Genomic DNA, 10,238 nt, shown 5'->3' on the forward strand with positions numbered 1-10,238 from the left:
GGCCAATTCCACCTTCCCAGGATACCGGCCTGTGAAACAAAACAGTGCCTAAAAACCCAAGCAACAAAGCAACCTGTTTTCATTGCTGCAACAAAATGCCTGAGGCAGGGTCAGGTGTAAAGAGGTGTATTTTTAGCTCACTATTCTGGAAGGTCAGGGCAGGGCCCCGTGTCTCACCAGAGACCCGTTGACTGTGTGGCATCTTGGGTAGAACAGGTGGGAAGCACAGGGGCGGAGTCTGAAGAGGAGGAAGGTGTGGACTGGAGCGCACTGGGGAGAATCCTGACTCAGGCCTTTTAAGATCAGGCGGGCACTGATATAAATATAAAATGCAGTTATTTTTAGCTTTTCAGTTTATTGGACAGACACAGAAGTGACACAAAGAAACCATAAAGTTTATCTGGTTTGCAAAACATTTTCACTTGGGAAGACAGCCCCATACTTTCCCCCTAAAGAACAGGTAGTTGTATAAAGGTTCTAAGCAAACCTTAAAATTAGACATGAGAAAATACCTGATTTGACTTTTACTTATACAACTATCTGTGGGGCTGGGAAGGTGGCTCAGTGGTAGAGCACTTGCCTTGCATGCATGAGGCCCTGGGTTTGATTCCTCAGCACCACATATGCAAAAAGAAAAAAGCCAGAGGTGGCACTTTGGCTCAAGTGGTAGAGCGCTAGCCTTGAGCTGAAGAGCTGAGGGACAGCGCCCAGGCCCAGAGTTCAGGCTCCACAACCGGACCATCCCCCCCCCCAAAAAAAACCAACAACATACTATCTGTATACATGAATTTACATGTGCAGTTTTAGATACACCCATGAATGTGCACACACACACATGTATACCTTGCTTAACAGAAACTAAAGACATTGAAAAAGAACACTTAGCATTATTACAGATAATGTACTTTTCTGTTTGTTTTTTGTTTCATTTTTGTTGGTGGCAGGGCTAGAACTCTCGACACGGACACAGTCCCTTAGCCTTTTCTGCTCAAGAATCGCACTTTACTGCTTGAGCTATAGCTCTACTTCTGGCTTTTTGCGGGTTAAATTAGAGATAAGACTCACCTCGGATTTTCTTCTGGCTGGCTTCAAAGCTGGCTTCAAAGGAGGATCCTCAGTTCCTTTGACTCCTGAGTAGGTGGGGTTACAGATGTGGGCCGCTGGCGCCTGTCTAGAATGGGCATCTAAGAACCCAGTTTACTCATTTATTGTGTAAAGATCGGTGGAGAATCAGATACAGGACACAGCACTTCCTGTGGCACCCCTTCCCTCTTAGGGCAATAGGATTTGCCAGCAGGTGGGGTGCACATAAATGACTCAAGGTCAAAGTTGGTGAAGAGACTGGAGGGGCCATGCCAGCACAGATGATGGATCATGGAGGCAAGAACCCTAGGAAAGTCTGGCCTGTGGGAGGGACACAAGGGAAGAGTGGAAGACTCTGGAAGGCTCTAGAAGGTTCTGAAGGCTCTTCTCTCAGCACCTGTTAGGGTAGGGTGGGGACTAGTGGTCTTGAGACTAGAGGGCTTGTGGCTTTGTACTCAGAGATGAGTACTTCCGCCAGCTCACACAGATTAGGATCCTGCTAGGTTAATTTACAACTTCTGCACTGCACTTTTCCTGCAGCCAGCCCAGGCCACGTGTGAGCTTGAGAGCTTGTCTCAGACCCAACACTAAAGAAAAAAAAAAAAGAACCAAATGTGGTGGTTCATACCTGTAATCCTAACTACTCAACAGGTGAAGATCTGAGGATTGTGTTGTGAAGTCAGCCAGGGCAGGAAAGTCCATGAGACTTGGATCTCAAAGCTGGAAGTCGAGCTGTGGCTCAAATAGCAGAATGCCAGCTTTGAGCATCAAAAGCTAAGGGACAGGCCTGGGAAGATGGCTCAGTGGTAGAGCGCTTGCCTTGCATGCTCGAAGCCCTGGGTTCGATTCCTCAGCACCACATAAGCAAAAAGAAAAAAAAGCCGGAAGTGGCCCTGTGGCTCAAGTGGTAGAGTACTAGCCTTGAGCTGAAGAGCTGAGGGACAGCACCCAGGCCCAGAGTTCAGGCCCCACGACCGGACCAAAAAAAAAAAAAACAGCTAAGGGAAAGCCTCAGGCCCTGAATTTAAGTCCCAATACCAGCCCCAGAAACAAACAAACTCCTCAAAGGAACAGGTTTTGGTGGAGATATGGAAAGACTGAAACCCTTGTGCTATATTGTAACACTGTGGAAAACAGTATAGCAGCTCCTTAAATCATTACAAGTAGGAATGCCATATGGTCTCAAAGCTGGCTCTACCACTTGAGCCATGCCCTCCACTTCCAGCTTTTTGCTGGTTAATTGGAAGTCAGATCCTCTTGAATTTGTCTGCCTGGGCTGGCTTTGAACCATGATCCTCAGCTCTCAGCCTCCTGAGTAGCTAGGATTACAGGCATTAGTCACTGGTGCTCATCTTCAACGAGATTTTATATATGGCCTTATGAACATTATTCCCAGCAGCCAAAGAGCAGAAGCAACTCAATTGTCTACCCACAAGTGAATAGAGAAACATTGTGGTCAACACAAACAATAGAAAAGCACACAGCTTTGAATAGGAAGGACTTTCTAACACAAGGCACTCTATGGATGAGTCATACAGACCTTAGGCTGAGTGAAAAAACACCAGCCACAAAACCATGAACACTTTCCACTTACATAAGGTAACAAGAGGAAGTAAGGTTTGGGCCTAGGGTATGGAGAAACAGTGGTTTATTGAATGTAGACTGTTTTACATAACAAAAGTCGTTGCAGATATTGTTTGCTCACAGGTGTGTGAATGTGCTAAGCCTCTTTAACCTATTTAAACCTAGTTAAACTATTTAAAATCATTTAGATAGGAATTTTGTCTGATTATATTTGTCTGCAATTTTTTTTTCTGGGAGGTGTCCAGTCGTGGGGCCTGATCTCTGGGCCTGGATGCTGTCCTTCAGCTCTTCAGCTCAAGGCTAGCGCTCTATCACTTGAGCCTCAGCACCACTTCCGGTGTTTTTCTTTTTTTGCTCATGTGGTGCTGAGGAATTGAACCCAGGGCCCCATGCATGCAAGGCAAGCGCTCTACCACTCAGCCACCTTCCCAGCTCAGATTGGCTGCAATTTTTAAAGTGTATTGACATGAGACAGAGACATCCACATATGTGGTCAGCTAGTAGAATTATATATGATAATATACTGTAAATGCAATCTAATTTGTGATACTGGTGACTGAATACTGATACTCAGGGCCTGGTATTCTAGCAATTAGGCTGTGCCCCTGTCATTTTGGTTGTTAGTATTTATATATTTGTATATTGGTTGGTTGGTTGAAAGTTTTAGAACAGGGAAAATGATCCAAGTTCTGTGTTAGTTTGAAGGCTGAGGGTGGGGGGAGGGAAGGAGCGTGAGATGGAAGTGAGAGGAGGCCTAGAAGACACTAACACCAGCTCTGTGTTTCCTCCACAAATCAAGCCTAACCTAGCCAGAGCCGTTCCACTGCCCCATCAACCAGCTGCCCTGCAAGACTTGAAGCAGAGACCCATGGAAGAATGTCCACCAGGTACCTCCTAAGATTGACCCGCTAGTCTTCTACACTACCCTGGCTCCATGTTCTTCCAGTCTCTGTTCCCTGCAATTCTTAGTTCTTTATCCAACAAGTAGTTATTGACCTGTTGTAAAATCCAGGGTTATGAAGACTTACCTCCATTTTTACTGCTAAGATTCATCTATTTTGATCTATCTAAGGGTCTAGAGATTTTTTTTAAAATATGTTAATTATTATTGGGTCTGGGAAGGTGGCTCAGTGGTAGAATGCTTGCCTCACATGTTTGCATGCATGAGGCCCTGCGTTCCATACCTCAGCAGTATATAAGCAGAAAAAGCCAGAAGTGCACTGTGACTCAAGTGGTAGAGCAATAGCCTTGAGCTGAAGAGCTGAGGGACAGCGCCCAGGTCCAGAGTTCAGGCCCACAACCAACAAAAATTAAAAATTTATTATTGTGTGTGTGTGTGTATGTGTGTGTGCATTTGTGCATATGCTGGGGCCTGGACACTTTCCTTGGGCTTTTTTTGTTCAAGGCTAGCACTCTACCACTTTGAACTACAGCACCATTTCTAGTTTTGTGGTGGTTAATTGGAGATAAGAGTCTCACAGACTTTCCTGTCTGGGCTGGTTTCAAACTGTGATCCTCAGATCTCAGCCTCCTGAGTAGCTAGGATTACAAGCGTGAGCCACAAGTTTCTGGTCAGTGCATATACTCTTTCAAAGACATACCCAAGAGATCACTTGAGAAGGGTTTTTGGTTCCTGAATGAAGTAGTCCATCCTGTCTGCTAGCTTTGCCACTTACTCAAAACATCAGCAGACAGCAAATTCTGATCATTATCAAAGGCTAGCTTGTTCCTTTCCAGGAATTGACAAGCTCAGGAGACATTTCACTCTTGTAATCCATAATTCAAGTTGTTTCATGAATCTTATAATATGCTTCATTTAGTAATTCATTCCAAGGCAAAGAAAACCACAAAAAACCCACTCTCCAAACCAAAAAAAATTACTACCACCATCCTAAGATTATTCTCTCTTCAGAGTGTAAAATTATAATCAGAGTTCTACAGGATCAAACAATTCTTGTTTGGGAGGAAGAGGGGAGCGGTCATAGGGCTTGAACTCAGGGCCTGGGTGCAGTCCCTGAGCTTTTTTTTTCTGCTCAAAGCTAGCACCCTACCATTTGAGCAAGCCAGGCTCAACGTCCAGCTTTTTGCTGTTTAATTGGAGATAAGGGTCTCATGGACTTTCATGTTCAGCCAGGTTTTCAACCTAGTTCCTATTTTCCTGAGGAGCTAGGATTACAGTGTGAGCCACTGGTACCCACCCACCTACTTGATCTTTTTTAGCAAGAAGTTGCTGCATAGTCACAGTGACTAATTTTATAGGCATGAGCCCCTGGCACTGGAAAGAACAGAGTTTTTTTCAAAATAGCATGTTCCAGGACTTTAATACAATTGTAGCTATGACGGATGGCCTTCCTCAATGGGGTGAGGCACCGGATGGGTTAATTACAGTCACTTAAATCTCCATCCTCCCCACATGAGATCCCAGATGTCTGTATAGAGTTTCATAGAATTGTGCACCCTTTCGTTTCTGTGATTCAGTAGGAATGGCCTTCCTCTTATTTTGGATTCTAATAATGTGTATCTTTCAAAACCTTCCCCTGGAGCCCTGTGCTGATGGCTCACACCTGTAATCTTAGCTACTTAGGAGGCTGAGATCTGAGGATCGCTGTTCAAAGCCAGCCCAGGCAGAAAAGTCCCCATGAGACTCTCATCTAAAATTAACCACTCAAAAACCAGAAGTGGCGCTGTGGCTCAAGTGGTAGAGTGCTATCCTAAAGTAAAAAGCTCAAGGACAGCACCCAGGCCCTGAGTTCAAGGCCTACAATTAATCAAAAAGAAAACCTTTCCCTGCTCCATTGGCTGGTATAAGTGTGTTGGTCTGGTCAGAGAACTAACTTTTGGTCTCATTAATTTTCTTGGTGGATTTTCTGGTCTCTATTTTGTTCACTTCTGCTCTGACCTAGGTTATTTCCTTCCCTTGGCCTGCTTCACCTTAAGCATTGGCTTCCTTTTTCAGTGTGTTACATTAATTCTAGGTTGCCAATATTATGAGTATATTATATTTTGAAAACAGTATTTAAAAAAACCTTCAGTGTTTTATATTGGCTTTAGGTTGAAAGGGTAACATTTGGGAGATTTGAGGCCAAAAAATACATTGTGAAGGGAACTTGCCTTTTTTTTTTCTATGTTGATACAGACGCTAAGAATTTGAACCTCACGTGTCCCTTCCCTTATTTTCTGGTCAGCAGTGCTTTCATAAGGTGTATAGTAGATGCAGAAGCAATAATCCACTCACCTACTGCTTTTTCTCCTGCATTTCAGGCTTCTATTTATCAGGGAAGGTTTGCTTGTCGTGTAAAGCTGGCGAGGACTACACCAGTCACAATAATTCCCTCGATAGATGCAGGAGCTGCTTAGTCTGTAAAGGAGGTAAGAGCCAGAGGCCCCGGGGCATGGTGGAGTGGGATGTTGGAGTGGGAATTTCAACTGATGTGTTCCCAGACACCTGGCTTCCAGCTTACCACAGGGCAGGCAGGCAGCACTCCAGGAGGGCCAGCTGTGTCAGGACACAGAGGCCGCCGTGGGCTACTGTGGAGAGAGGCCATCCAACATGGCTGAGGCAGGCTGCAGTGGAAGAGGAGAGCTCAACAGACCAAGGCATTCAGAAGCGCTGCCCACTGAACTCAGTTATGGATCTGCCCTGAGTCTCCTGTACCCTGCCAGGGATTTTGGATACATTGGCAGATTACAAGTCACCTCCAACATTGGTCTTCTTTGCATTTGACCAGAATCCATTTGGAAACAGAGGGGGAGGATAGAGGGATATGGAAGAAGAGACCCTCATTGGGTCAGACTCTTGCTTGGTGCTGGTAGCTCAAACCTGTAATCCTAGTTACTCATTAGGCTAAGATCTGAGGATTGTGGTTTGAAGCCAGTCTAAGCAGGGAAGTCTATGGGAGTCTTAACTTGAATTGCAAAGAGCCGAAGTGGCACTGTGGCTCTAGTGGTTGAGTGTTAGCCTTGAGTTAAGCCCAAGGAGTACTGGGAATGTGGCTTAGTGGGTAGAGTGCTTGCCTAACATGGATGAAGCCTGGATTCACTTTCTCAGTAGCAAGTAAACAGAACAAGCCAGAAGTGGCACTGTGTCTCAAGTGGGAGAGTCCTAGCCTTGAGCAAAAGCTCAGGGAAAGTGTGCAGGCCCTGAGTTCAAGGCCCAGGACTGGCCAAAAAACAAAGCCTAGGGACATGGGTTGGAGCAGTCATAGTTTAGTTGATAGAGTACTAGCCAATGAGCGAAAGCAAATGCAGCAACAGCAACAAAAACAGAAAAAAAGACTCTCCCTAACCTCAGGCCTCTCTTTCCAAAAACCTTCCATAGAAACTCCCATCTTAGGACTACACATGTATATCTGTTGGAGTGGAAAGGGCTGGGTCTCATAGCTGTCCCTGAGCCAGGTTGTCTTCAGTCTCTGGCAGGTGCAAGGCTCCTTCATATCCTAAGGTCTATCTCTCCCTGATCTCCAGCAGTGCTAGGCTGTAGAGAGATCACCTGAGGGCATTTCTCTTTCCTGGATCTCTGAGATGATTTGTGTTAGACCTTGTGGTCGGTCTGAAAGACTTCCTACAAGAGGCAACACAGTAAACAATAATCATATTGCTTTTGTGTAGCCCTGCATACTGGTGATAGCAGAGAGGGACTGTCCTTTGTGTACCCTCTATGTGTGAGTTGCTGCAGAAAGTGGCCCTAAGAATTACTTCCTATGGGGCTGGGAAGGTGGCTCAGTGGTAGAGCGCTTGCCTTGTATGCATGAGGCCCTGGGTTCAATTCCTCAGCCTCACATAAGCAAAAAGAAAAAAGCTGGAAGTGGTGCTGTGGCTCAAGTGGTAGAGCGCTAGCCTTGAGATGAAGAGCTGAGGGACAGCGCCCAGGACCAGAGTTCAGGCCCCAAGACCGGACCCCCCCACCCAAAAAAAAGAAAAGAATTATTTCCTGTGTTCAGCTGAGCTGAATGGGAGATGGTGGGTGTATGCCTTCAGGAAGGGCATCGAGGCAACCAGAGAAGCTCATCCTTCATACTTTTGCCCTGTCTGCAGATCAAGTACAGAAGAGTCCTTGCACCACAACCTCTAATACAGTGTGCGAATGCAAACCTGGCACTTTCTGGACACAAAACACCCCTGAATTCTGCCAGACATGTCGAGATAAGTAAGATGAAGGAGCTGGGGCTCTTATAATCCTGGAGTTCAATAACACCCACATCTCCTTATACCCCTTTCCCTGACCCCCTGGAGTTCTTCTGAGCCTGGATCCCGCCACCTGCCATTTCCCTTTTGACCAAGTGACTTGTTCCTTAGCAACAGGAGGCTAGGACTTAAGGCCCCCTAAACTTTGGATGAGCCCTAAGACACCGTTTAATTGCCTTCAAAAAGAATGAGTAGAGCTAGGTACCACCTGTCATCCTAGCTATTCAGGGGGCTGAGATCTGAGGATTGTGATTTGAAGCCAGCCAGAGCAGAAAAGTCCATAACATTCTTTTTTTAATTTTTTTTTTTTGTCGTTTGTGGGGCTTGAACTCTGGGCCTGGGCGCTGTCCCTCAGCTCTTCAGTTCAAGGTGAGCGCTCTACCACTTGAACTACAGCGCCACTTCCGGTTTTTTGGTGGTTTATTGGAGATCGTAGTCTCACGGTCTGTCCTGCCTGGGCTGGCTTTGAACTGCAATTCTCAGATCTCAGCCTCCTGTGTAGCTAGGATTACAGGTGTGAGCCACCAGCGCCAGGCTTCCATAACATTCTTATCTTCAGTTAATCACCCAAAAGTTGTGGCTCCAGTGGCAGAATGCTAGCCTTGAGCAAAAACAGCTAAGGCCCAGGCCCTGAGTTCAAACCCTAGTACTGGCATAGGCATGCGTACACACAGAATGAAAAGAATACTGCTGGTGTTCTGTTCATATGTACACCAATTCCATTGGAATATGTGATTTTTAACCCTTCCTTGTATATACAGAGGACTATGAAGATAGCTATGATAAAAGTCATAATAAGGCTTTGTGTTCACATCCCTCAAGGTTTTCAGAAGAACCTGATCCATTGAGGCAGCCTCACTCCAGGCTCCCGATCCCTTAAGATATATCTTGGTCCTGCTTTTGACATTAGGGGCCAAATGTCAATTACTTTTTTGACCCTTTGGTGTTTGTGTGATTAGTAGAAAGATGAGCTGTACTACAAGTTGGCTAGGGCCATGTACCAGTGGCTCATGCCTGTAATCCTGGCTACTCAGGAGGCTGAAATCTGAGGGTTGCTGTTTGAAGCCAGCCCCAGGCAGGAAAGTCCATTAACTCTAATGTCCAATTAACTACCAAAAGAGCCAGAAGTGGAGCTGTGGCTCATGAGGTAAAGTGATAGCCTTGAGCAGTAAAGCTCAAGGACTATGGTCAGTCCCTGAGTTCAAGTCCCAGGACTAGCATGCACACACACAAGACTGAGGCAGGGGCTGTATCTCAATGGTGGTCAAAAGTGCCTGTGATCTCCCCCTGGAGTGAGACACCTCTTATCTCAGGGTCTGCTGCAGAGAAGGACTGAAAGCTGAGGAACCCATGGACCCAGAGCCCCGAGGGATTCAGGCCCTCCTTTCTCAGTCTTCAGGGTGGGGGGCACCCTGCAGACATGAGGAGTCTGCCCCTCCTCTATGGACATTGGGCAGGCAGAGTGACTTTCTCTTCTGTCCCGCCTGGCTGGTCTTTGCTCATGGAATCCCACCATTTCCTCCCTGTGTGTACCCAGGTGCACCGAAGAGGAGGATGAGGAGATCCCCTGTACCCCCTTGAGTGACCGCAAGTGTGTCCCCAAGGCCACCGGGGGCACCAGAGCTCTTAAAATAGTTGGGATCATATCTATCATATTCACAATAGTTATGATAATAATTGGGATTGTCGTTTGGAAGAGAAAAGAAATATCTGATTATATTAAGCGCTTCTGGCCAGGTAAGTGTTGCTCCCAGATTTCTTGCCACCCTTCCCTCCCCGCCTCCCATGCCATCCTGCTCCATGTCTCCCCTATAAGTCCCCTCCCTTTTGTTTCAAACCCATGTCCTCTCAGCCTGACTCTCTCCTATTCTCTGTGATTGGCACACAGTCACTACCCAAAAAACACTAGACCCGAATCTCACCAGACCCTGCTCAACCAGGTCTTGGAGGGAAGATCCCCAGCTAGCTCAGAGAAGTGGTCAGCTTATAAGGCAGCATTGCTCAAACTAGAGATTGGGCATGTTTGTTTGTTCATCAGTCTGGGAGCTTGAACTTAGGGCCTAGGTGCTGTCCCTGAGCTTTTTTTTACTCAAAGCTAGCACTCTACCACCTGGAGCCATAGCTTTACTCCCAGTTTTCTGGTGGATAATTGGAAGTAAGACTCTCACGGTTCTTGCCCAGGCTGACTTTGAACCTTAATCCTCAGATCTCAGCCTCCTGTGTAGCTAGGATTGTAGGTGTAAGCCACCAGTGCCCAACTTTGATTTATTGCCAGTACTGGGCCTTAAACTCAGGGCCTCCTATTCTCCATCAGTTTTTTTGCTCAAGGCTAGCTCTCTACCACTTGAGCCACACCTCCCCTTTTTGCCTTTTGGGTGGCTAATTGG

The 10,238-nt window shown here is 46.3% G+C and overlaps 1 protein-coding gene across 1 annotated transcript in view; it reads left to right on the top strand.

Annotated features, from left to right (window-relative positions):
• The first annotated feature begins 3,403 nt into the window (after positions 1-3,403).
• Positions 3,404-10,238, top strand: part of LOC105999403 (tumor necrosis factor receptor superfamily member 10B-like) — a 10,298-nt gene continuing 3,463 nt past the window's right edge. The window contains exons 1-4 of the mRNA XM_013034407.1: positions 3,404-3,554; positions 5,929-6,036; positions 7,702-7,813; positions 9,389-9,588. Of these exons, the coding sequence (XP_012889861.1) occupies positions 3,404-3,554; positions 5,929-6,036; positions 7,702-7,813; positions 9,389-9,588 (571 nt within the window). The remainder of the gene's footprint in view (positions 3,555-5,928; positions 6,037-7,701; positions 7,814-9,388; positions 9,589-10,238) is intronic.

Source organism: Dipodomys ordii, unplaced genomic scaffold (assembly GCF_000151885.1).
Source record: "Dipodomys ordii isolate 6190 unplaced genomic scaffold, Dord_2.0 Scaffold189, whole genome shotgun sequence".
Classification (NCBI taxonomy): Eukaryota; Metazoa; Chordata; class Mammalia; order Rodentia; family Heteromyidae; genus Dipodomys; species Dipodomys ordii.